Source organism: Eublepharis macularius, chromosome 2 (genome assembly GCF_028583425.1).
Source record: "Eublepharis macularius isolate TG4126 chromosome 2, MPM_Emac_v1.0, whole genome shotgun sequence".
NCBI classification, from domain to species: domain Eukaryota; kingdom Metazoa; phylum Chordata; class Lepidosauria; order Squamata; family Eublepharidae; genus Eublepharis; species Eublepharis macularius.
In genome coordinates, this window is record NC_072791.1 from 31,953,482 (window position 1) to 31,981,460 (window position 27,979).

The 27,979-nt window shown below is 43.2% G+C and overlaps 1 protein-coding gene across 2 annotated transcripts in view; it reads right to left on the minus strand.

Annotated features, from left to right (window-relative positions):
- Nucleotides 1-27,979, minus strand: part of GOLGA5 (golgin A5) — a 37,154-nt gene that overhangs the window by 5,205 nt on the left and 3,970 nt on the right. The window contains exons 3-12 of one of the 2 annotated variants that reach the window (XM_054972352.1): nt 24,189-24,407; nt 21,298-21,517; nt 19,886-20,009; nt 18,765-18,968; nt 17,883-18,053; nt 16,249-16,377; nt 13,303-13,401; nt 12,291-12,516; nt 7,783-7,888; nt 6,644-6,707 (exon numbers count right to left, since the gene is read on the minus strand). In XM_054972352.1, coding sequence (XP_054828327.1) covers nt 6,644-6,707; nt 7,783-7,888; nt 12,291-12,516; nt 13,303-13,401; nt 16,249-16,377; nt 17,883-18,053; nt 18,765-18,968; nt 19,886-20,009; nt 21,298-21,517; nt 24,189-24,407 — 1,562 coding nt within the window. Of the gene's footprint in view, nt 1-6,643; nt 6,708-6,744; nt 7,295-7,782; nt 7,889-12,290; nt 12,517-13,302; nt 13,402-16,248; nt 16,378-17,882; nt 18,054-18,764; nt 18,969-19,885; nt 20,010-21,297; nt 21,518-24,188; nt 24,408-27,979 lie in introns of those variants that run through there. The other variant, XM_054972353.1, reaches the window with a different exon arrangement.

Consider the following 27,979-nt stretch of genomic DNA (forward strand, 5'->3'; position numbering starts at 1 on the left):
ACTCTATTAAGAGCCCTGACCTGGGTAGCCCAGGTGAGCCTGATCTTGTCAGATCTCAGAAGCTAAGCAGGCTTAGCCTTGGTTAGTAATTGGATGGGAGACCAACAAAGACAAGGGTTGCAGAGGCAGGCAATGGCAAACCACCTCTGATAGTCTCTTGTCATGAAAACCACACTGGGGACACCATAAGTCAACACTGACTTGAGGGCATTCTCCACCACTGCAACTCTTTTAAAAGCGTTATTCAACAAAAAAACCATTGATGCAATAGCTGCTTGCCCCTCCTACCCTGTAACTTCATAGAAGCCAACGATGAAACTTTTAAATTCTTATGATTAGGAAATATGGTCACAAGTAAAACTGCACTGAGATAGAAAATCTTTTTTACAATAACATAAAATTACACTAACATCAGTCATGAGGCTTGACTCACAGATCAGGGCTTCGTAATCTCCTTAATAAATGTACTGAAATGCTAAACTTAATTATATCCCATTTCATTTTATTAATGCCACTCACAGCTTGTCAGATCAAGATTACATGTAAAAAAGAATCAAAATGTGGGACTTTGTTAGCAATAGCATCCAGAAAGAAAAAAGAAGTTGGGAGTTATGGATAATTTAATCCAAAAACTGAAGATACTGGAATAAGAACACAAAATAACAAGAAATATATGGAAAGAAATCAAGCAGTTAAAGAATCAAATTTACTGAAGGTAGAAGAAACTCATAAAAAATTGTAATATTTAAAACAAAAACATTTCAAAACTGCAAATGAACCTGGAAGATACTTGGCATACTGCTTGAGAAAAAAGAAAGAAAAAAGGATATCTGAAATTAGGAAAGGCAATCAAGTAATCTATAAAGAGCAAGAAATGAAGGATCAAATGAGAACTTTCTTCTATAACCTTTACAAAGAAGTAGCTGTAGAGGAAGAAAAGAAGGAGAAATTTGCTAGAGACACCAAAAGAGTTTACGACAGAGCGTAGAAATATTCTAAATCATGTAATAACAATACAAGAGATTAACTTTATCATTAAAAAATTAAAGGCAGCAAAGGCTCCAGGTCCAGATGGATTGACGGCTGCTTATTATAAATTTTTGAGAATATAATAGCTATACCCCTATGAAAAGTGATGAAGGAGATACAAGACAGGAAAAACCACAGACGTGGCAAGAGGTAAATATAACTTTAATACATAAAGAGGGGAATGATCTGTTATTACCACAATCGTATAGACCCATTTCTTTATTGAATGTGGATTTACAACAACAATGGTGGAAAGATTAAACAGATGTATCTCAGAAGTAATTTATAAAGTCCAAAACAGGATTTGTCCCAAAGAGATCTATGAAAGATAACATTAGATATCTCCTCAATGCAACTGAATATTCAAGAAGGAAGGGGGGGAAACTGCATTTATGTTTCTGGATGCTGAAAAAGCATCTGATAATGTGTCTTAGAAATTCCTTATGAAAGCATTGCAAAGAATGAACTGTGGGACTGAGTTTTTGAATTGGATGCAAAGTATTTATATTAACCAGCAAACCACAATCCTAGTTAATGGTTCATTTATGGAGAAAATTTAAGTAACAAAAGGAACACGACAGGGGTGTCCAATATCACCATTGCTGTTTATTATTGCTTTAGAAATTTTGGCAGTGGGAATCAGGCAAGACAGTAGAATCGATTGAATGAAAGAGGGGAAAGAGATATAAAATGAAAAGCTATGTGGATGATGTGGTTATATCAATTACAAAAACAAAACAATTCTCTGATCTAGGTAATGGAACAAATATTAAAATTTGGACAGGATTCTGGATATAAATTGAATAAAAATAAAACAAAGATAATGTTACTTTTGGCAATGACAGAAGAACAAGAAGAGATTGTAAAAATAATGGACAGTCCTATTACTACAAAGCCTGTAAAATACTTAGGAATAAATGTATCGGCACGAAATGAGAACCTATACAAGGACAATTATCAAAAAATGTGAACAAACATTACTGAAGATTTACAAAGATGGGAAAAACTGAATATTTCATGGTTAGGAAGAATTTCTGCTGCTAAAATGAATATACTACCAAAATTGAACTTTTTGTTTCAAATAGTGCCAATTCACATTGATCAAAAGATTTTAAATAAGTGGCAGAAAGTAATAAATGATTTTATATGGAAAGGGAAGAAACCAAGAATAAGATCTGAAGTATTAGAGGATGAAAAACCCCAAGGCGGATTGCAGTACCGAACATTAAATTGTACTGCATTGGTTTGGATAACCGATTGGCTTCTAAATCTGAATAGAAGACACATCAAATTGGAAACAACTGATGCTAAAGAGGGCATTCAAAACTATTTATGGCTTAAGAAATCAGAATAATCCATTCAAAAGCAAGATTGTGTTCAAGATTGTGTGGAAACCGCATAGGGAGAGAACTAAGCCTTGCACGGGCATAAATGGCACTTACGCCGACGTAAACCCCTTTCCGCTGGTGCCCGCCCGAGGTGCAGTACTGTAGACGGGTCTCTGGCGGCGGGCACATTGGCGGCTAAGCAGAGGTGAAATTCTGGTACAAGTCCCCATGCCGGCGCGGAAGGCGGGGCGTGAGTTAGTCTGCTTCCAAAGCCACTCCAGCCCTGGGAATGCCCCCTCCAGCAGCAGAAAGTTACACCAGGAAAAAAGGAGGCACAGCCCATAGGTGCTCATTGAACGGGAAAACACGAGCCCCTCTCTTGCTGTGCAGCCCTGCCCCCACAGCCCGAAGGAGCATAGGATGGAAACTGCCACGGCGCCAATCCGCGTCTGCTTCCAGGGTGGGCGAGCCCCCCTCCCCACACCCAATCACTTGCTCACGCACCCTACAAAACATCTGGTTGCGCTGCTCATGACCTCAGGTAAGTGAGTACACGGCCGAAAGCTCTGCCTGTCGGCCTTCTGCCATGGGTACTTTGAACACGAGACGGGAGAAAGGGTACTCATGGTGGTGGGCACTGAGTGCACTGGGGGGACTTAGCGAGAAAACTGGGAGAACTTTGCACTCACTCAAGGGAAGAAGGGAAAAGTCCAGAATGTCTGGCTAACAATAACCACTCAAGTTTCCTTGCAGGTTATCTGACTCTGAAGTTCCATCTCAGTAAGGAGCGAGGTAGCACTTACAGGTAAGAAGGAGATGGGGCGGTGCGGCTCGCTGATCTGTGCTGGCTGCCCCATCACCTGAACTCGCCTGACTGCTAGGCTTGGTGGGGGAGAGGACGGTGGCGGCAGCCCCTGCCTGCCCCAGAGGCAGTTGCCCAGAAAACTACTCTTGACCAGGTGTTTGTAACTACCTGTTAACTTTCTCCCTTAAAGGTAAAATCACCCTAAGGCAGGGCGCTTCCTCGCCAGAGGGTCTTGCATCAGCTGGTCGCTAGCTGCACCTGTGGAGCTGCTACTACTGCTCTCTACTATGTGCATCTTCTTAGATGTTTGAGTGTGGGCTTTGGCTTGGCCATGGACTGGGCTGGGTAACTTGCAACATGTGTGTCTTTCCCTTGCAGGCATGTCGTGACTAGTCCAGGAGACAACCGAGCATGTCTGCTTCAGCCCCCCCCCCAGCAGTAATCCTCTGCGAGTGCCATTCAGATCCAGCCCAGGAAGCAATATCTCAAGGCAGTCAGCATCTCAGCCTCGCCCCTGGGAGCACAGAACAAGGGCTGCACAAAATACCTTGGCTCCCTCACTTTTTCCAGTTTAATAAAACGTGTTGAAAAACAACAAACTTCTGTGTTTTCATGCCTGACTGACATTGCCATTAGCCCCTCTCTCAACTCCCTGTCACACATGTCCATTTACACATCCCTGCAAATGTATCAAGTGGCGCCCCATCCAGTCTCCCTGTCCCCTTCCTCCCCTCAATGTAACTTCAGGCAGTGGGGTGAGAATTGAAATGAGGCCCATGAATGTCTGTGGGGGTGGGGGAAGGCGCTGAGGACTTTCATTCTCTGATAGTCTGAGCTGCTGGCACCTGATAAGCCAGGAAGATGGTCGCTGTATGCGGAAAGCTGGTGCCAGGGGGTGGGGGACATGTTTGCAGAAGCAGGAATGGACATGGCCAATCTGGCGTGGGTGTACAAAATGGTATCTCTATATTCCATTCAATAAATGTGTACAATACATGCAATAAATATATATCATCAACAATATGAATTTTCAGTCCATTTATTTCTTCAATCCATTAGTTTATACAGTCTTCTTCCTACACGGTCCAGTAACCTATGAGAACTATATTTTTTAAAGCCCAATGGCTACTGTGGCACTCAGTCAGAAGGCCAATTCGTTGCTTCCTCCTGACTGCAAGTTAATCCAATGCGCAATGATGCCTCCGGCTGAAACTCACCCCGCAATTGGCCAACAAGTTGGCTGGGAGATTGGCAACGAGCCTGCCAGCTTCGTAATGTGCTCGTTTCGGCAATTCTTCTTCACAGTCAGTATCTAGTCCAGCCACGTCCAGCCACAATATTCATTTTACTGATCCAGGTCCGAAATAGCACCTGCCCCTTGCAAGTGCTACTGCTGTTTAGCGTGGGTCCCACGCTAAACAGCAGTAGCACTTGCTGGATTGCTCCAGCAAGTAGCACTTGCTGGATTGAAGAAATAAACGGACTGAAAATTCATATTGTTGATGATATATATTTATTGCATGTATTGTACACATTTATTGAATGGAATATAGAGATACCATTTTGTATACCTTGTAGTGTGTTTTGTTCGGGTTCTGGGATTTTTCTTGTTTAGGTTGGTTTGGACTGAACCCCTCCGCTCTTTTGTTGTTTCAATCTGGCGTGGGGCCTATTAGTCCACGCTGAGGTGGGGGATCTCCCCAGTACTGGGACATGGCTGTCAAGGTCCAGCCCTCATTCCCACATTGTAGAGATGCAATGATGTGTTCAAGTGGTGCCGCAACAAGTTTGTGTGCGCTTTTCATTTCCCTTGCTTCCAAACGGCCTCCCGGCCTCCCACATGGTTCCTAATGGGCGTTCCTGTCACTCACTGAAGACCCCACCTCCCCCCCAACCGCTTCTCTGGAACCTGGGGACTACTTAGGGTTGCCAGTCTCCAGGAGGTAGCTGGAGATCTCCCAGAATTACAACTGATCTCCAGGCAACAGAGATCAGCTCCCTACTATCTGGCCCTACTTTTCAGAGGGGGAACCTATTTCTTGTGGTGGTGCAGCAGCAGGTATTTGCAGGCACACCAAGCTGCAGCCACCGGCCTGGCCCTCATCAGAAATGGGGGCTGGATGGGCGAGAGGGTGGGTGTTCGATCTGGACCTTCACTGTCTCCTCTGCCTCCCTCCCTGGCAGGGATGCCTGCTCTCTGACGGGGGGGGGGGTGCCTATTGGAGGCAGCGGGGATCGCAGCCTCCCCATTGGCTGTGCTGCTGCTTGCTCCTCGCCTGGATGTCAGGGGAGGGGTGTGGCCATTGGCTGGTGTGAGCGGGGTTGTCAGGGTACAGTGGGCAGGTGCTCCTGGCAGCGGCTGCACCTCACTTTTTCACGCTCAGATGCCAGCGGGACTCTCCTGCAAACGCCCATAGGGAGCCATGTAGCGGTGCCCCATTTACGCTGACGCACAAGCGACAACGCTTCCTTGGCAGTTAGGCTTGGGCTGCCCAAGATGGATTACAAACAGAAATCGAATTCCTAATAAGCGGTGACTTGAAGCATTTACTAGGAAAAATTTATAAAATTCTACTGCAACACCACACAGAAATGAAACAAGTTAAAAACTGTATGTTAAAATGGATGAAAAAAATTGGAGAAACCATCTCCATGAATCAATGGGAAGATCTATGGACCAAAGATATTAAATGTACAGACTGCCAATTGTTAAGAGAGAACTGGCAGAAAATATTCTTTAGATGGTATATTACACCCAAAGATATCGCGAGAATCAGTAAGGACTATAGTGGACAGTGCTGGAAATGTAAATGTACGAATGCAACATTTTATCACATATGGTGGACATGCAAGGAAGCACGAAGATATTGGATAAAGATACATGATTCTTAAACTCAGGTTTGAGCTGAACCCGAAAAATATGCTATTAAATATTTTACTGAATAATGTTACAAACGAACAGGGAGATCTTTTCCGGTATATGGCAACAGCCGCAAGAGTACTATATGCAGCAAAATGGAAAACAGATTCGTGCCCTGACATGCCTGAGTGGACAGACAAGATGTATGAATATGCATCAAAGGATGCATCTAAATTAACTTCCTATGTGCACAATAGACCAAAATCAGAATTTGCTTCGATTATTTAGGTTAAGGTTAAAACTAAGAGAAATTAAGGTAATTATATTATAGAGATAAAATACAGAAGAGATAACTCATTAAAAATCATTGATATTAAAGTCTGGGTATAAGCAACTAAGGAGAAGGGAAGAGAGCTTTCATATAATTTAGTTGTGCTCTTATATACTTTGAATGTATTTTTCTGTTAGTTTAAATCTAATTCAAATGTAGTGCTTGTATAAGTTTCTATGCCTTTCTATTGTTATTCATATCTTTTCTTTTTAAATAAAACCGTTACTAAAAAAAAAATAATCAAAATGTAACAAGTAAAAAAATTGTGGCATTCTTAAGTACGAACTTACCATATAAATTATTACAAACACCCTTGCAATGGGATACCGTCGGAGAAAGATTCCTAATCGAATGCTGTAACCAAAATAAATATAGCCATTACAGAAAGAAATATATCTGTTCTTGTATTTTCTTTAATGACAGCAATGAATCTTTTAATCATTTTCTGGGTCCTATTTACATCCTCCAATAAAACCCCAAATTCCATTCTTCTTCTGGTAGCTCATCACGGGACTTTTGTTCAAACTAGAAGCACTGGGGCCTTTCCGATAACTTCAATGAGGCCACATGCTGCAAACTGAATTGATCCATTTCAAAATAAAAATTCAAAAAGTAGGATTCCACACAGTTATTCACAAAGTTAGAAAGCTTCAATATGCCACAATATGGAAGGGAGGGCAGGGGAAGAAGACAAGCACAGTCATGCCAGAAAGGCACAATCGTTTCAGTGCTTCAGTTCTGTGTCATACTGAGCATGGTACAAAACCACAATTTTTTCATAGCATGTGCGTTACGGAAGGCAATGCTTGAAGTTTAGTCCAGTCGCAAAGCTCGCAGAGTTGGTGGGGAAGATCTGGTGGGTGAAGAAAGATCGAGTTGGTGCCATCTGAAAGCTTGCTGCTAAGTCCAACCCAAGCCTTCAAGGATCTTACCTTTATTACCTAAGAAGCAATGTGACACTGCAAAACAAGTTTCTGCATAGTACCATTCATTTAAGTAATGCAAATTTTGGAGATGATTCTTTTTTCAAATTAAATAAAACTGACCCCTCCCCCACTAAACATCAATTGCCATGGTGTGAAAGAACCAGAAGGAGAAGGCAGGTGAAGATAGCTTTGTCACACCTGCTTCTGACAGGAGTAAAACAAAAGAAAATCTATAAAATGAAGTGTACTACTTATACTGAGTCATTCCATGGGTCTACCAAAGTAAGTATCATCTACTTTGACAGTCAGTAGCTCTCTAGCATCTCAGGTCAGGTCTGTCATGTCACCCACTATCTGATTATTTTAATTGGAGATGCTAAGGATTGAAGCTGGGGGTCTTCTGCATGCAAACTAGATGCTCTGCCACTGAGCCAGAGCCCCTCCCCATTTGCTCACAAGAGAAAAAAACTCCCCTCCCCCCCGCAATAGTACCATTTCCTCACCTGAATTGGTCTATACTGCTGGCAGCTTTGCGGACTCTGCCATACATCCCTGCCACATTAATGTCGATATCATTAAAAAGGACTGGAACATTTCGCATGCGAGTACCTAGATGAAATTTTTTTCAAAAACCTTTATTAGTAGCAGGTCTCAGGAGAAGCACCATACAAATCTGCTAAATAAAGAGCAACAGAAAAACCAACCTATCAGCAATCATGAACATTAATTACTTTTATATAGTTTTAAAAGTGGGAAGTCAGTTGGATAACATTACTTAAAACCAGGCCTGCAGCTACTTTCAATGTGGTAATTTTTTTGTGATGTTTTGTAAACAAGCTTGAGGATTATGTGATGCCAGGACAGAAATCACTAAATAAGCAATAACGACATGGCAACAAAGGAAACATGTGTTGAGTTCATGCACAATACTCTTGTTATCTTCTCAACCTCACAATCCATCCCTGTCTGAAAGAGGAGGTAAAATGGCAGGCCAAGAAGATTCTGATACAGTATATGGTATCGAAAGAACCAAACAGCCAAAAGCAATAACCCCAATTTCCGCCAGCTCATCTCAAGACCTTACTGAAATAAAAGTATTTTTTAACTTACTCCAGAAGCTGTGGGGGTGTTGGTCTCACCCTCCTAAGGGAGGGAGTTTCACAGCTTAGGGGCAGCTACTGAAAAGCAGCCACAAAGGCCCTCCTGAAAGTGTCTGGAAACAGAACCACAGGCAATGTGGGGCCCTGCACAAAGCGCCCCCCCCCAATCTCAAAGATCAGGCAGGGTGATATGAGTGGGGGAAGTCCTTCAGAACAGCTGGGGCTAAATACTAAATTTAAAACATGCTGGGAAGGTGGTGGGAGCACATAAGCCTGAGCCTTGCTCCCACTGCTGTTGTGGTTGACTGTACTCCGAGTACAGTAACTTCTTGTCTTTGTGGCACCTGCCGGTCTGGATCCATTTAACATCCAGTACTGTGCTATCTTAACTGTATCAAGACAGGAGAAGTCAGGAGACCAATGATTACAATAGCACAATACCAAGTTATGCATGGATCCCCATCTGGTATTTGACTGGAAAAGTGATCAAGAAAATAAAAGGTGGTTGTGATTGAACTAAATGTGTTTTAGCTAATTACTGTTTTAGCTAAATACTAAGATTAACAATTTGAACATATCTCAAGTCCATACTTGAACAGAGAAGCTATTTTGAAGACACCTCGTGAGCCATTTTGCTTAAGCCATCTTGGCTTGAGATCATGAATGTTCCTAAACTCTGTCTGGTTGTACACCAGCCCAGACGATAGGATCAAATTTTTCAAACTGAATTGTGTTTGGGGCAGACGTCACCTGGTATGTGCAGGTACAAGCCTTACAGAATGTTGGAGCAGATTATCTTGAAGATTCTTCTATAATTCTAAGGACATTAAAATGGCCCTTGGATTTAAAAAGATGATATTTGGAAGATCCTGTTAAACTCATTGTGCATCAAAAGAAGTACAATGGAACGGAATGAGTAACAAAGTGTTTTGCTGGGGACAACTCTTAACTAAAATCCAGTGTTATGTATAATTCAGGTTGTCACTCATTGATCACCCCAATTCAACGATGTATGCTGTCAGCCACACACAAAATAATATTCTGTCATCTTTAGTAGGTCCACACAGTAGAGATGGGATGAGGCTGAAGCAAGTTACTGACTGTACATAATTAAAGAGAGTATTTTTGTTAACATAAAATCAAATTATTAAATGTTTTAAAAGTCCCCCTGCCCAAAAAAATGGGAGCATAAAAACAGTTTAGGAGCTGCAAGCTAAGTAGCGCGAATAATTTCTTGGTTTAATAATTCTAAAGCAGCTGATTGCAATCAAAGTGAAATTTTCAAGATTTCTCAAAGACCGCTATTAAAATCTTCTATGATTAGAAATTAGAAACCTAGAAACAAGTAATCAAAGCTAAGAAGTTGCACTTTCATCCAAAAGTAAATGTTTCAGAAGCAGAGGAAAAGTTTGAGGCCCCAGAAAATCACTTTGGGCATGCTAACAATGTAAGTCACTAGAACAGCAGCAGAAATAAATAGCCCATTGATCTCCATTCTGCAACCAACAATTCCTTTCCTACAATCTTTACAGAAGATCAGATTATACAGCTGCAGTTCTGTACACAGCGTGCAGCATAATTAACTCTATGCAATAACAATTCTGATTTGACTAGTCAAGTTTCTGTAAAACTGGAAGTCCAGACAGGATTCAGAACCACATTGGCCACAGGCAGCAGATGACATGAACTTGGATTCTGCCACGTTTAATGCTTCCTCTTCCATTAAAACTTCCATTTGTACAAGGGCCCACTGAAGTCCAGTGATCTTGCACAAACTGAAGTTTAGGCAAAAGAGAAAGCATTCTCCATGGCAAAGACTATCTAGCACAGGAATCATCCACATAACCCAAGACATGGGCCTGCAGAAATATGTATGTAAATTCAACACAGAGGAGGGATAAACTGAACCCCCCCTTCCTTATTCTATAACATTTCCAGATGCATAAAGGAAGGAGGAGGCAACAATTTCCCCCGATTCCCCCTTCTCATGGTAAACAACCTCTAAAAACCTCCCCCCGTTACTCCTGGGGGGTCCCCTGTATCTCAGAAGCAGTATGTCAGGGGGCATTACAGGCTGCAGGCTGGGAGACACGGATATTGTACTCCAAAGATCCTTCTAGATTCCAAAATGCCTTGGGGGATTTTAGAATTCCAGACAAATGTCCTATGGAGGCTGCTGTAGGAGCTTGGAACATGAAGCACCTTGAACCTATTGACACCATTGCTCTTGTGACAGAAGCCAGCCCCTGTTGTTTACCACAGAGCTGGGTGGCCTAAAAAGGATTAGAAGATGTCTAGAAAGAAGCTGGAGGAAAACTTGCACTGAAACTGATAGAGCATGCTACAGAACCCATTGGAGGACCTATGAAGCAGAAATGAAAGCGGCTAAGAAACGTTATTTCTTGGCAACTATTGCACCAGCTAGTTCACGACCATCCCAATTGCTGAAGGTATCTCGACATCTTCTAACCCCTAAATCTGAACCTTTAGAGTCTCAAGAACAGACAATTAGCTGTGAGGCCTTTGCAAAGATTTTTGCAGATAAAACAGCATGAATACTCTCCGATCTGGACACAAGCTGCAACACAGATGAGATAGAAGAAATGCTTAATACACCATCTGGCTCTCACATGGACTGCTTTGAATCAGTTACAATGAGAGATCTTTACAGGATCCTGACATTTTTGAAAGGCACTACTTGTCCAATGGATCCTTGCCCATCTTGGCTGTTACAATCAAGTAAGGACCACATCAATGAACCACTGAGGTCTATTGTAAATCAATCACTAACTAGAGGACACCATCCCCTGGCTGCTCAAACAGGTGGTTATCCATCTGCTAATTAAAAAACTATCTCTAGACAAAAATGATGTGGCCAATTATCACCCAGTCTCGAACCTGCCCTTTCTGGACAAAGTGATCGAGAGAGCAGTAGCTGACCAACTCCAGATCTTCTTGGGTAACTCTAGTGCTCTGGACCCTTTTCAGTCTGGATTCAGACCAGGTCATAGGACAGAGACAGTTCTAGTAGCTTTAGTGGATGATCTACATCTGAATACAGACAAAGGTCATGCCTCTTTATTGTTCCTCCTGGATCTACTTGAAGCCTTTGACACAGTAGCCTATGCCATCCTATTGAGGCATCTGGAGACATAAGTGGGCATCAAAGGATGTGCCTTGGACTGGTTTAAATCGTTTCTCATGGACCAGACTCAAAGGGTTGCCTTTGGAGATCAGGTGTCTCCAGAATGCAAATTATTTTGCAGGGTTCCACAGGGCACAATCTTATCTCTCATATTACTCAATTTCTATGTCTTTAGAACTCATTCGCAGCTATGCCCAATGGAATGGCCTTCCTGAGGTCAGGAGAGCCCCCACTCACCTGGCTTTCTGCAAACAATGCAAAATTGAATTGTTTAAGAGACCCTCAGATAGAAGGGCTGTACTGTATGGAGACAGTATCAAAGAAATGCTGCACTAAAGAGATAGGGACCATAGACTTCACCACTATGTACTATCTGCTGTTTTAAGTATGATCCTACTGTATACTTCTATGTTGTTTAATGTCAGCTTATGCTCTGTTTCAACTCTGTATTGGTTTTTTTTGCTAATGTTATGTCTTTGTAGCATTTATTTACTCAATGCCATTGTTTACTGAAATGTCCTTGATGCTGACTGTACTAATCTCACACTATGTAATCTGCCTTGAGTCTCAGTGAGAAAGGTGGACAATAAATGTCATAAATCTTCCTCTCAGTAAAAATTTTAGGCAGGATTGCAGCCTATGGCTTCAGGCCATTTAGTTAAAATAATATATATTTATTTCATTTTTATGTAAGATGTTTCTAGCCTTCTTTACTCTGATAAAAGGGCTGCAAGGGGGCTGGCTGTTGTCCTTTCTCTGTCTTTACCTTCACTGCTGTCAATTCCTGCCATATTAATGGAGGGACCATTTGCGGAAGTGCCTTGGACAGTCTTCAACTGTTGTTCCATTCGCTCCAGCTGGTAGACCAAGGAGTTCTTTTCTGTGCTGAGACTCTCCAACATAGTTTGTTTCTGAATTAGTGTTTCTGTCAGCTGATGTAGCCGATTTTCCAGCTCAGACTGACTACTGCTGCTCAGAGTTTTGTTTGTCAGCTGGAACGGAAAAAAAAAGTAGAGATACTTTGACTTCTATACAGGGTGGAGTGATATAAATCAAGATGACTTAAATTTGTACAGCCCAGAACAAGTAGGCTTGAAAGTGATTGCTATAGCAATACATATGTAGATTTGCTTGCAACTAAGTTTGTGCCATCTTAGAGCGTACTTCACGAACTTTGGACAAACCCGGGTGCATCCAACCATCCTTCAAGGTGCCTTCCTTCAGTCTAAGAAGCCTTCCTCTAGCTTAAGTGACTTTTCCTCTAACTGAAATGTTGCTTAGTGGAATGGCGGGATAGCAGTAGAATCCATCCCATAAAGCTGGATGCAACTAGCTTTCCTCCTGTTGAAAAAGGAAGGAGGAATCCCCACTGACTACCAAAAAAGACATGCTAGGGATAATGGAATCTGCATGTTTTGTGTGGGATGGGGGCTGTAGTAAGAGGGGAACTGGGTGTGATTGACTGAAAAATCTAGCGGCATCCAACCCACAGACTGAATGCCTCAAGCGTTACAGAATTATCTGCAGAGATAAGGGATTATATTTTACCAACTGCCAGCACAACAAGCTCAGAGAGACAGCTCCTCCCCACAGCCCCCTTCCCTCGCCAGCCCTCTTCAAGCCCAGCCTATAAGCTGGATCCAAAGGCACCCTTTCCACAAGTGTTCCCTAAGCTCCCAAGGGTTCCCTAAGCTGCTTTTTCAGGGAAAAGGGGAGGAAAAGAAAGATGGGAACAATCTGTTCCGCAAGCTCGTGCCCTGCTTGCAGCAAACCGTTACCTGGTTTCTCAGCTTCTGAATTTCTTCTTCTCTGTCTGATATTCGGCTTTGCAATGTATTCTTTGTCCGGTACAACTCTTCTTCAGTGTAACGGAGCTCCTACAAAATATATATTTATCAGTGATTAAAAGAGAAGGGTCATGATTAAGTACACCACATGGCAATTGCTACTACTGAGTTTTAACACCAGATGGTCATTTCTTTGTCTGTAGTCACAAAGGGGTACCTGAACTTCTGTGGCTTGAGAAATCATGGGTAACTGAAGCAACAGGATGTTCAGATCCACTGCTGATCTCAGAAACTGGACAAAGGGGAGCCACGACATTTGTTTCTTTAAAGGGGGGATGCTCATGTTTTCACACCAAGATCTCTCAGCTATTTCACTACATTCCTTTCAGGTGGATCTGCGTGCAGGGATCTGCATGGCAAGGTAGACATCTATAGGCTCTGGCACTGTTGCTATCCTCTTCAGGGTATGAACATGGAAAGGAATAAATCACCCACTTGATTAGAAGCCTTTTTGGAATACCTCTCTCTTCTTGGAGAGTGGCAACATCACGTGAATAGGAGACCTTTAAAACAGCCCAGGAATCAGCTTCAAATAATTTCCCAACAGCTTTAATAGTAGGAGGTAGCGGGGAGGCGTTTCAGCACTTCTGGTCCCCAAGGCTGAGAGGCACTTCTGTGTGTGTTGGACTTTTCCTCGCCTGGCCCTGGCCTGTTCACTATGCTGTCCAGGAGCAGCACAGCCTATGCAGAACATCTCCCTGACTTTCCAATATTAAGGGAAACAGTGTAACTTTCTCCAGGGCATTTCTATAGTTGGGACAGTACATCATAGCACTGGGATAAATCAATGGAACAACGCTTTACAAAGTTAACATTGGAGCCTTAAACTTGTCTTTTGTGACCTTAGTTTTCCTGCAGCCCAATCTTAGGTATCATCAATGCTGCCTTCAGAAGAAGAAAATGTAAGTGCCAAATGGCACTAAAACCAGGCTGCCAGGCCAAGACTGAGCAACTTGTCCGGCACAGAGGCCAATTAAGAACGCGGATCGTGAATGGGAATGCCAGAGCTAACTGGAATTTTCCCTAGTGTGGGATTTAACAGGACTTAATACCCAACTTTCACAGCTGGGAGGATAATCATGGCTTTATTCTACAGTGGTCTTGCTCTGAAATTATCACATTCAAAGGTGAAAAACACAAATGAATACTTGGAGGGAGGGATCTAGAAATCATGAAAAAAAGATAATTCATCTGGATTTTTACTTGCTCATTAGAGTCTTATCCTTTTGTGGGAGCTTTTATCAGATATCCAAACCACTGTATTGTCGAAGGCTTTCACGGCCGGAGAACGATGGTTGTTGTGGGTTTTCCGGGCTGTATTGCCGTGGTCTTGGCATTGTAGTTCCTGACGTTTCACCAGCAGCTGTGGCTGGCATCTTTGGTGCTACACCTCTGAAGATGCCAACCACAGCTGCTGGTGAAACGTCAGGAACTACAATGCCAAGACCACGGCAATACAGCCCGGAAAACCCACAACAACCATCCAAACCATTCTTTCCATCCATGAGAACCTAAAAATATATTTGCAAAGGAATTGAGTTGAAGGTTCTCAGAATGACAGGTGCCTTGGAGGCTGGGATGTGTGTGCCAATGGACCATGTTCTGCCCACCCTTGCGGCTGGCACAGTGAGCACTTTTTACTGACTAGAGTAGGAATATTTAGTTGCCAGAGCTGCCATCATTTTCAAACCCAAGCAGTTAACTATCATTGCCAGCTAGCAAAAGAGGAGATTCAACGAAACCCGCTGGACAGTCTGTTATGTACATTAAGAGTCAAAATGGACCAGGGTTAGTTAGATTTAACATCATTTTTGGCTCACAAAGAACAGGCTTCAAACGGACTACCCGTCAAGAGGATAACAGTAATAGGACACCACCACATGGTTCACTATAGATATCAAACATTATACCAGCTCTCAAGAACAAATATGGAACTCTTGCCTTTTCATGAGGGCGGTTTTGCTGCCATCTAATTAATATGGAATCTCTGAAAGGAACAGATAATCCTGCGAGATAAATGGTTCCCACAGGGGAAAGGAAACTAAACATTTTCCCTCTCATGAGACCTTTGCCTCACAATAGCCATTCACTGTAAGGTTTTTTAAAATTCCAAATGAGTTAGTGGGAAACCAGTTGGTTTCTGAGTGCATATTGGTGGACCCTGCAAAGGGGGCTGGAGAACATATTGTGTAAGAAGGGATTTTCAGGGCCTTCATCAGGATTGTGTGTGCAAAAAATAACATTGCCCCACAGGCCCACTGCAGACCCGTTACAGTATCATTTAGTAATGTTCATATTTAAAGGACGTGATCCCGGTCCCTTACCACTAATCTGTATCAAAATGCAAAACAATAGCTTCCTCACAGGCTGCAGCTGTGGCGCATGCAGAACTGTTTGGGAAGGGACATGCGGCGCACACGGCAGCTTCCTCTGTACCTAAAAGGGTCTGCCACCATCTCCTTCAGGCTTTGAAGGCAGGAAGCTGAGCTGATCAATCACCAAAGCACAAGAATGAGCCACAGCTGGATTCCAGTTCGCATTAATGCTTTCCATACAACCCGTTTTCCTTCTATGCCTTGGGCTTGATTCCAGCATTTAGGATTGGAAGCTGGAGTCTTTTTCAGCTTAAGGAATTTACTGACCACTTTCTCTTGTGCAGCTCAAATGCTTACATTTCAAGAGTCAGTTTATTGAAAGTTATAATCCCAACCTGTTCCACAGTCCACTTTCTATAAAACCAATGATCACTCTGAATGTTTTCCTCAGCACCCACAGCACATCCTGTAGTGCTTAGTTAAAACAATATTATATACACCAGGGGGTATAAAATTGAATTTCACTTGTATAAATGCAAGGATGGCAAAACAATAGACATACCTGTTTCTGCCTCTCTAGTTCAGCTTCTACTTCCTGCTTGGCTGTTTTGTGAGTTGAGATTTGGTCCTGCAAATCTTGAATCTGGTCTCTGGTGGACTCCGCTTCACTTATCTGCTGTGCTTCCATATCCTGCAAATAATTACTAATTTGAGCAATTTCATTAAATAATCTGGGGCCCCAAGTCCAAGTTATAAGATTGGTCCTGTGGCCGAACAATCACCGAACAAACAGAGTCTGAACATACATCTATAACCTGCACTCACCCGCACACAAATTCTCCTTTGGATATTACAAAGAAGTGTCACCACACTGACTTGGATCCACTGGAGTGTTTCTGTGGATGGATGGGCTTCCTTCTCTCTCCTTCTGCAGTCTGAATCGCTGCCTGAAATGCTGCTCCCAGGCAGCAGCAGGAAGCGGGAGGCAAAAGAGTCCATCCATTGAAATGATTTGGTGGACCCAAGCCACTGACTGTGCATCTATCAGGTGTTACTTTTAAAAAAATCCAAAACGTCTGAATATCTGCCATTACCCCTCTCACTATCAATGCCTCAAACTTCTCTGCTGGTAAGTTGCTGGCAACCAGCATTTCCATTTTCAGTGCTGAGTCGGCTGTGGAAGCACACTCACTGCCTCTGCATACACAATATATCCTCCAAAGAGTTGGAGGGGAGGGGCTTACTTTCCTACTTTAAAAAGAGGCCGCCTGCTTTGCAGGTCTTTCCGCACCCAATCCTGGTGTTATTCATTAAACTGTTGCCTCCCCTACCCCCCTTAAAGCAGGACTGTGCACAGCAGCAATTGGCTGGGCCTCATGGCAGTCATGAAGCCACTCCTCTGCCAGGCTGGAAAGTGTAAAAAAAAAACAACAACCCAGAAAGGAAACTTTAAACATATAATAAAGCTCCAAGCAACCTTTTCGTTAGATAAACGTGCCAACAGTTTGAAATAAAAGAGAAAACCAAGCAGCCATCTTGTCTAAAGAGCTGGGGAGAGGGCAACAACCAAGTTTTACTCAAGTCCCAACAGCAGTGTCATTACAGCAGCAAAAGCAGGGGAAAGGGAAAGCTTGCCCACCAGCAAAAAACTCCACGCCTGTTCCTGTTTTTATGATCGTTGACTGAATCAACAAAGTGTGGGACTCCACAGAAAACCTCTCACTTTTACAACTGCGTTTGTGCCCCAATTTCCTCCAGGCTAGGCTAAGAATGTTCAACTAGTCCACAGCCAGGAGAAGATCTGAACCCGAGTCTGCCAAGTCCCAGTTCTCTGTTACGCCACACTGGTTCGACCTTTACAGGGCTTTTTTTCAGTAGGAACGCAGTGGAACCGAGTTCCAGAACCTCTTGAAAATGGTCACATGGCCGGTGGCCCCACCCCCTGATCTCCAGACAGAGGGGAGTTTAGATTGCCGCTCAGCGGTGCGGAGGGCAATGTAAACTCCCATCTGGAGATCAGGCGGCGGGGCCACCGGCCATGTGACCATTCTCTCCAAGGGCAACCCACTGAGTTCCACCACCTCTTTTCCCAGAAAAAAAGCCCTGGACCTTTCTGTATGGACAAGAGAGGGAGGAAAAACACCAGGATCTGTGCTGGATACTAGTCCAGAGAACTATTTGCTCATTTGTCCTTACCTGGAGCTCTGTCCTCAGCTGCTGCACCTGCCCCCGAAGCTTTTGCATTTCCTCCTTCTGCATGTCTCGCTCGTGCCTCAGTTCCTCCAGTTCCATGATGCTCACTGTTTGGCTGTCCAAGCCTTCAATACCGGAGCCTTCTTTCAAGCTGTTGATCAACTTTTCTTTAGACTGCAATTTAAGACATAAAGACCATTTATGTATATATGTATGCATGTATGTATGTCATTTATAGTCCGCCTTTCTCACTGAGACTCAAGGCGGATTACAGTGTGAGATTAGTACAATCAGTATCAAGGACATTTCCATACAATGTCAAGGACATTTCCATAAACAATGACATAGGGTAAATAAATACAAGTTTACAAAGAAATCGCATTAGCAAGGATCCAATATAGAGTTGAAGAAATGCTGAAACAGAACATAGACACTAGACAACATGAAGCACAGGTAGTACACAGGAGTACATATTTAAAGCAACAGATAATATGTAAGGCAACACAGTGCTGAAGTCTAAAGTTCTTATCTCATTAGCAAAGCATCTGAGATCCCCTACAATACAGCCCTCCTATCTGAGTAAAAAGCCTTTTTGAATAATTCAGTTAGTGCTCCTGCATAATTGTCCCAACAGACTACGCTTGATTACGTATGCTACCAAGGCAGAAAGGCTCTTTGAATCTGGGAACATCATCATGAACCCAAACATGGGCTTAAAGGTGATGGCTCTTCCCTGTGGTTTCTCTTTAGCATACTGGACTAAGGCATATTACTTTCATACATGGAGGTTCTACTGAGCTACCATGGCTAACAAGGGAGAGTGCTCCGGCATACATCTGATAAGGCCTAGATTATTCCACATGGAGTTACAGTAAATGGCTTAACCTGGAGAATACGTGTAGCTTTTTGTTTGTAGTCAACCAGTTCTTGTTTAGCGGACTCCAGGCTGGCTTTGGCTACTTTGACCTGCTGCTGAAATTCATCAGTTCTCCGCTTTTCTTCCACGCTCTTTCTCTCAGTTGCAGTCACGGCTTCCGCCAAGCTCTGACGTTCAACTTCCATTTTGCTGAGGCGAGCTGCAAACTCATTCTGTGAGGAGCAGGGTTTTAAACCATTTTTAACATCAAATTAGCAGGGAGAGAAGCTCTAAATATTGTCAATAATAATATATAATAACATCATTCGATTTATATTCCACCCTTCAGGGCAACTTAACGCCCACTCAGAGTGGTTTACAAAGTATGTTATTATTATCCCCACAACAAAACACCCTGTGAGGTGGGTGGGGCTGAGAGAGCTCCAGAGAGCTGTGACTAGCCCAGGGTCACCCAGCTGGCTTCAAGCGGAGGAGTGGGGAATCAAACCTGGCTCTCCAGATTAGAATCTTGCCACTCTTAATCACTACACCAAATTGGCTCTCCAGTAGTAAAGACAGAAGCCAGACACTGGAGGCTAACGAGAGGGGCATGTAATTTCTTTACTAGTCCACTGTACATCCTGCTATTCTGGTACATTACTCTAGAAGAGCTTTGTACATTGAGCTAAAGCTTTCATGTTAAACATAGTACTAGCAGGACAAAAATCCTATCTGTGCAACAGTGCACATGCTCAGAATCTTGTTTAAATCGGGTCCTAAACCACTGCACACGCAATCTTCATGTGCCAGAGATCTGTACCCTGATGGTGATAAGAAAACACAATGTTGCAGATGTACTGAACTTGTTGCACAAGTTATTTTGTTGTGCAATTCAGTTCTAGCTTACCTCACTTATTCCTTTAGTAATGGAAGTCAACCCAATCTCCCCAAACCTACTTTACATATTCTGAATCTCAGATGGGATGTGTAAGAGAAGCCACTGAAGCTGAAGGATACAGAAGACCCTCCCCACCTCCCGAAAGGGTCATTAGAGTACAGAATGGACAACCGTATTTGAAGGTGCCCTTCCACACTGAACAAGAGCATGCCCTCAAGCAGTGAAGCAAGCCAGCAATTCTGCTGATCTAACCTGCATCTGTTTGTAGCTGTCTTGCTCCCGTCTGAGGGCGGACTCTGCATCGTGCAACCTCTCCTGAAGAGTCTGAAGAGCTTGATTGTGCAAGCTGTTTCCTTCACAGTTATCCTGTATTATTCTGGACAGACACACAGACCTGGAATCAGTAAGCCTGACACAGGAGGGAGGGGACATCGCTTGCTTTCAGGATAAACCCACACTTTAGGGATAGCACCAGCAGCTGATCCCGTACAGCACATGCCGAAGGTCCCAGGCTCAACCCCCACCCATGTCCCACCAAAGGAGGGCAGGAGCTGAGCAAGATCTTTCTCCGCCTGAGACCCTGGAGAGCTTCTGCCAGTCAGAACAGACAGCTCTAGGCGCGACTAACAGTCAGACTCGGCATACAGTGGCTTTATATGCTCAGGACTTTTAAAAAAGCCATAAACATTAGGATTAATTCTATGCAGTTATTATTTAGCTCCTTTTCTCACAGTGCTTTCCCTCTTGATGGAAAAAAATTCCTAAACAATCGAGTTTGGCTCCAAGGGTGCCTTCCAACTAACAATGCAGTCTTCCGGGAACACAAGCAGCCCCTCATTGGTGCAAGGAGTTTCCGTAGGAGGCCCACTCCTGGCAACCAAAGAAGGTCTTTTGCCTTGGAAGAAGGATGCATGTGAAACGGAACCTTCGAATCCAATTCCAATGCTACCCTAAAACTAGATCAATATAGACACAAACACTGCAATTCTAATGCCATTAAAAAACGTAAGTGACTCTGCTTAAGGTTGCACTGTTGATCCACTAATCACATATTCTTTTTTTCTAAAGCTGTGAAGAGAAAGCAGATCTCCAAGGGAAAATAAGTATATGTCAGTCTGAACATTCAAAGCATAAACTGGAAACATTTAAAAAATTAAATTAGTTCTTCAACAAGGACGGTTTTTGTATTTAGGACCTTTTTTTCTTTTCCCTTTATCGAGAAGGAAAGGTAAAAGAAAAGGGCAAGAAAATGAGATGTTTGAAGATGAAAGACTTTGTGCTTTTGTAGGAGGCTTTTAAAAAACAGGATTTCTCCATGGCTCTGGCCCTTGGCCTCCTGGTGCTTATCGTGTTATTTACTTATGAGATTTTTATCTCTTGCCTCTCCCAAGTGCTGTTCTGGGCTGCTGCCTTTCCTGTACTGCTGCCTATGATCCAGGCCTTAAGTCCAACCAAATCCTAACTCTGGCTCCCCCTCTTCCTGTCACTTGTGGCCACAAATGACTCTGATGCCCTGTGACTGCCCAGGACATGCTTGTAGTTCAGTGGCTCCTGTGCTTAATGGGACTTGGTTCGTGAATGGTCGGAGACACTGCTTTAGAAACAGCAAGCATACTCAACCGTGAATCCTTCATTAATAAAGTGGCAAGGAGGCTTTTGCATACCGAGATTTTTCTGTCTTCAGGGCTTCCAGCGCTTCAGTCCGTGAATTCAAAAGCTGATCAGCTTCCTGTAACCTCACTTTCAGGACAGCCAGCTGGGAATCTTTGGCAGAGGCAGCTTCTGTCAGATCATCCACTTGAGCCTGAAGTTCGCGAACAAGCCTGTCGTTCTTGGAATTGTCGACATTCCACTTTTCAACCCTTGCTCGGGCATTGTTCAGTTCTGCATAATTCAAGCAAGCAAATGTTAGCATGATTGACAAGCATATTTATTTCTGGCACATTTACAGTCAACATTTCTCGCGCGCACAGCATGGATTCTCTCAGGGACTAGAAATAAGGCAACAACAAGTAATAAGCTTAGTGGGGAGTTTAATATTCCTGCACAGAAATAATGCTCCCAATTACCTAATCACAGTTAGGAATGACAGCCGGGGTGGAGGGGAGATGTGCCCCTTTTTAATGCACTCCCTTCTGACTCCCTTTCCCTTCCTCTTCCCCATTCAACTCCCCTCTCTTTCACAGTTTACTCTGATCATTGCACCAACCACAGCCAGTGTTACCACCAAAGAGAGCTTGCAAAACCCACTTTCAATATGCCTTGAAAGTGAATTAATTGCACAAGCTGAATTAATTGCGCAAGAGCAAGAGAGGGGGAAAAAAACCACAGGAAAAGTTTAAAGAACAAACAAGAAGTTATCCCAGTCAAGGCTAGATCAGGGATCTAGAATGCTGAGGTGGCCCACCTAAATTCTGTGCCCAGAATACTACAATGAAAATCAATTACAGGAGCAGAATATGGCAAGATTTGGTCAGGAAAGAAAATTATGAAACACAACATGTACCAGGATTAAACAGGTAAGACAGGTCAAAGACAAAGAGATCTTTGTGGTCTAAGGATGTATGTCCAAGCAACCCAAATTCTGCACCAAGGAAAAATAAATTCTGTGACCTTTATATAGCATGACAGTCAGGAACATTTGCATATTTTCTATTTTTTGCATAATTTATTCTACAATTTTTGCTGCTTCATGTTGGGGAGAACTTCAATTACCTCTGTTTGCCCGTTATGAGGTCCCCCTTTTCTCCTTGTCTGATTAATAAATCAAGGCTTTAAACTTGGTGATCTTAGAAGCAGAAAAGGTTTATTATGAGAAGTTCTCAAATAAGCCTGACGCATGCGCTATTACAGTAGGGTGCATGCCAACAAACAGGCGGCACCTACGTTTATACCATCACACAGGCTTGATGCAAGTTAACCACAATTGCTTATAGTACAGAGGATTATTACAAGAATATATAAATCAAGTGAATGTCTCATGATGTTTGGAACATGATAGATTGACAGATCAAGTTTATGTTTCCTGTCAGGTCATATAACATAAACTATCAGAAAGACTCTGTCGTTATCTCTGCTGCGGAAGTACAGGGCAGGAAGAAAACATATGTAGCCTTCATTTGCTCTCAAGAGTGCAAACTGAATGTACACAGCAAGGCCTTCATGTTATTACAACCAAAATACAGGATGGAATGAGGCGGTGATGAGCACACAGGGAGAAGAGTTTTATTCATAAGTTTTTTAGTTAATTTAGACAGCAAAAAGGTCACATATAGAAAACAATAGAGCACTCCAAAAATTCCCTAACAATTTGGTTCTTCTGGACATGGGAGAGACAAAGGCAGCAAGCCCCATCCCCAATCAACAGAAAACCTGTTCAGACAAGACATTTCCACAGCCACTGCCCAGGTACCTTAAAACATGGCCTTTACATACATAAGGAAACAACAATTCCTTTTTTCAAAATGAAAACCGAGATTCTCAGAACGCTGAATTCTGCATCCACTACTAGAGGCTACATTTCTTTTGAGCTCTAGCAAAGTAAAAGCAAATGCTGCCTATGGCAGTCAAGGAGCCAGAGAATTTTAGGACTGTAATTTGAAAGCTATCTTGTGTTTTTGTTTCAAAAAGATGCAAATAATACATCTGACTAATCAAACAAACAAAACACCCACTTATGTATAATACATAATCAACCCTTAGCATTTTTACTGTGCATTTCAGGTAATCAAAGTGATTCAAAGACATACCTGATATAAGTAATACACAAAACAGCTGTGTTAAAACACGCCAGTGTTACCATCTCAGTAATGCAAGAGAAAGGAGAGCAAGAAAACAGTGGCTCCCAAGGACAACTTAGTGAGTTCATGGCTGAGGTGAGACTTGAACAGGAAACTTTGCCTCCCTGAGCTTATATTCTTAAGCACTATGTTTGACTGAGTTATATCCAACAGCAGTTTACTTCCAGCATGAGGTTACTTTCATCAGCAAAGAGCTTCAAAGTGAACCCATCTGTCCTTACATCTTGGAGAGTGGAGTGATTACAGAAACTGAATGACAACAATGATTGAAAGAGTGGAGTATGCAGAGGGGGACACGCTTGCTACTGTCATTCACCGGCTGTTGTCATTTGGCTTCTGCAATCACTCCACTCTCCAAGATGTAAGGACAGATAGATTCATATTCCAGCTGTATCTGCAGAAGAGAGCTGTGACTCATGAAAGCTCATACCCTACCACAAATGTTGTTAGTCTTATAGATGCTACTGGACTCTTGCTCTCTTCTACTGCCACAGACAGACTAACACAGCTACCCATCTTGATCTATCAGCAAAGAGCTGATTTCCATCAAATTCCTCCTCTAATGGAAATCCCACCTTGCTGTTTGTGAGGATCTCCAATGCCCTCCCTCTCCAGAATTTTAGGGACAGGTGGTAGGGGAAGGCAGGAAAATCCTACATCACAAGCATTGCTCTGTTTGTGGTTCACTGGGAACAGTTCATTAACTTTATGTTGTTAACACCACGACATCTCAACATTTTCAGAAGTTTCCTTACCTTTTTGAGTTTCTGTGGATCGCTGAATTAGCAATGCCATTTCTTGGTTTAAAGACTGCACTTCATTCCGCAGGAGCTGATTCTCCAGTCGGAGATTGGAAAGCTCATGTGATTTGCTGTCACTTGGTGCTGGGCTTGGATTCGCTTCTGTGCTTGGTGGCAACTCTTTTTTGACATCCGCATCTGTTTCTAGGCTAGAACTGGAGCCATCTGGAGTATCTATGGAAAAAGATGTGCATTAAACTCAGTTGCATCGTGAGTATCTATGGAAAAATAGGTGCATTAAACTCAACTGAGAGCCAGTTTGGTGTAGTGGTTAGGAGCACGGGACTCTAATCTGGAGAGCTGGGTTTGATTCCCCACTCCTCTGCTTTAAGCCAGCTGGGTGACCTTGGGCGAGTCACGGTTCTCTGGAGCTCTCTCAGCCCCACCCACCTCACACAGGGTGTTTTGTTGTGGGGATAATAATGACATACTTTGTAAACCGCTCTGAGTGGGCATTAAGTTGTCCTGAAGGGTGATATATAAATCATATATTATTGTGTTATATATTATAGTGTATTCACTTGGTGCAGTAAACAGGATTACTAAACAACACTTTAAAAAATGCCCTTACTCCAGATGTCCCCAGTACTACACAAAAATTAGCTCCTCTGAATCCTTACCATACCATGAACAGACCTAAAAGCTTTGAGTTTATGCAATCCTGTGAAGAGTTTCTCCAGGCTATGACCATCAACATGTATGGGCTCATATTGGAGTAAACCTCTAAAGAATTGCAGCTAGTAGTCAGATGTAAGTCAAGGTTACACAAACTGCGAAACATCCCCTTCCTCTAAGCCAAAGGAAGCCAATCAAAAACGTAATAAACTTCTGATTTTTCCCATTTCCCTGCATGCAGGGATGTACACGAAAAATAAAATGCAGCACTTAGTAGGCCACAATACAAAATTGGTGGGTTTATTTCCTTACTTTATTTATACTTCACCTTCCTCCTCAACAGGGACCCAAAGCGGCTTACATCATTCTCCTCTCCTCCACTGTATCCTCACAAACATCCTGTAGAGTAGGTTATAGTAATAATAAAAATAATAACATTTGATTTATATACCTCCCTTCAGGACAACTTAATGCCCACTCAGAGCGGTCTACAAAGTATGTCATTATTATCCCCACAACAAAACACCCTGTGAGGTGGGAGGGGCTAAGAGAGCCCTGAGAGAGCTGTGACTGACCCAAGGTCACCCAGCTGGCTTCAAGTGGAGGAGTGGGGAATCAAACCCGGTTCTCCAGATTAGAGTCCCGCACTCTTAACCACTACACCAAACTGGCTGAGAGTGTGTGGCTAGCTCAAGGTCATCCAAGAAGTCTCTGTGGTAGAAATCCTCATCTGACAGACTAACCATTACACCACACTAGCATGCTAGACCGACAGTGTGGGGCAGTAGTCAGAATGCCAGACTATGGGGAACCCTGAGTTCCAAAGCCCACTTGGCCATGAAACTTACTGGGCGACCTTAGGCCTAACACTCTCTTCTAGCCTGACGAACCACACAGAGTTGTTGCAAGGCTAAAATGAAAGGCAGGAGAATCATGCGTGCCAGACTGAACTCCGACAGGAAAGGGCAGGATAAAAACATAACAGGCAGATAAACAGGTTAATAGGTGTGCCGACCAGGCGTAGGATGAGCAACACCAGGCAGGACAAGACTGGAATGTTTTAATGTAGCCAGAGGAGCAGTCCAGGCAGCTCCATTCTGCTCTGCTGCTTTTTTCCAGAGTGATGCTCCCCAGCATGCACAGAGACACTTGTGTCAAATGGGCTGTAATTAGAGATGGGCATGAACTGAAATACGAACCAAAGTTTGGAACGAACCGGGCTGTTTCCTGGTTTACGAACCGGTGGTTTGTCAGAGCCCATTTCACAAACTTTAGGCTGGTTCGTCACTGCAGACAGCCTAGCGCCAATTAGTTTCCTAGGCAACAGGGGATGGACTTCCTGCAAAACTTCTGACGACCTGGAATTGGCCTTCTGCTGGCCCGGAAGTGACGATTTGCTGACCCGGATGTGATGTTTTCATGAATCAAATGAACCGACTCGTGAACCAGGGCAGGTTTGTGAAAGTTCATGAAATGCGACGCGCCACGAACTGCGTGGTTCGTTTTTTCCCCAGTTTGTGCCCATCTCTAGTTATGATTGATATGGAAATACCAACAAAAGGAAGTCCCAAAGTTAGTTTTTTTCTGGATGTGATGGATATTATTAAAAAAAGTTATTTCTATTCAATGGTTAGAATGTGAGAGAAAACAGAGAGAAAATAAGCCCCCAAGCTGAATATGCAAAACTATTTATGCACAAGCGCAAAACGGGGTAGCCCCACCACGAGACAAAAGGCGGTGGATACCTCTAGGGTCTCATTTTGGCCACCATTAAAGGCTGCAAAATGGGAGCAACACAGAGGTGGCTCGCAGGGAAGTTTGGAGGGCATTCAAATAAAAGGAACAGGGATGTGGTAACATGGAATTGTTCAGGAGGGCAAAAAACTGTGTTTGCCACAGTTTTTTTGAACACATGAAGCTGCCCATCACAGCAAGTATTGTGTATTCAGGCAGAGGACTTTCACATCACCTACTATTTAATCCTTTTTTAAACAGGAGATGCCAGGGATTGAACCTGGGGCTTTCTACATGTCAAGCAGATGTTCTACCACTGAGCTATGGCCTCTCCCCTTTATCTTTACGAAAAAAGCAGCATTTCATCAGTTCAGCTTTAAAAAATTGGAAGTAATCAGAAGGGTGTATATAGATAGCTCTAAATTTTGAGAACAGATAATGGACACCACTGTGAAAGGGCTGCCATGGAGAAAAGGAATCAGTCATGAAACGGCCGTTCTGAGGGTTGAGTCCAATCACAGAACACTGGGAAGTTCCAAGTCAAGCAGGTGCCTACGATGGAGGCAGCTGTTTCCAAATGGGTGCTCCCTGCAAAGGTGATGTCTCTTGGGCTGTTCTGAACCATCATCTAATCCAATGAAGTGGAAGAAAGCCAGGAAAGGCTCCCTGCTTTGCAGAAAAATCAAGCAGACACCATGAAACACATCAACGGGCATCCTGGTGCCAGCAGGTACCCTGTTGGGGTACCCCTGATTTAAGCCTATCGATTCCCTAAATTATACATGGGCAAAATGCCTCAGCCCATACTCAGTTCTTACCAACCCGTACTATGCTAGGCTGTGCAAGAATCACGGCAGGCCTCCTGCAATAAACTGAGCGAATGTAGGTAGTTGGTATGTCTAGGGCAAAATGTACCTGCCTTTTTATTCCCAGTGACTCTTTCCCATGTTCAGTTGTACAGTACGGTGTTAGAACTAGATGCCCACAGGATACATAAAGAGGTGTACTGTAGCAGAGAGTGTTAAATCAGGGGAACAACGCAGGTTCAAATCCTCCACTCAGCCATGACCCTCACAGGGTATCCTTGGCCCGGACTGCCCCTCTCAACCCAATTACTTAACAGTGTTGTTATGAGGATAAAATGGGAAAGGAAAAACTAGGAGACAGAGAGGCTACAAAGCCAGCTCTATGATGTGATGCCACTGTCACTACTGAGGAACTGAAATCTCAAAGATACGACTCGTCAGTCAACAGGAAGCAATCCATCTGGGACCAGGTAGCAGCACTCAAGACATACTGTTTTAGATGCTACACACTTTAAACATCACAATGAGAATTTACTCAGATGCTAACCGTCGTCATCAGTATTAGGCTCTGAACCTCACCCCCACCCCAGT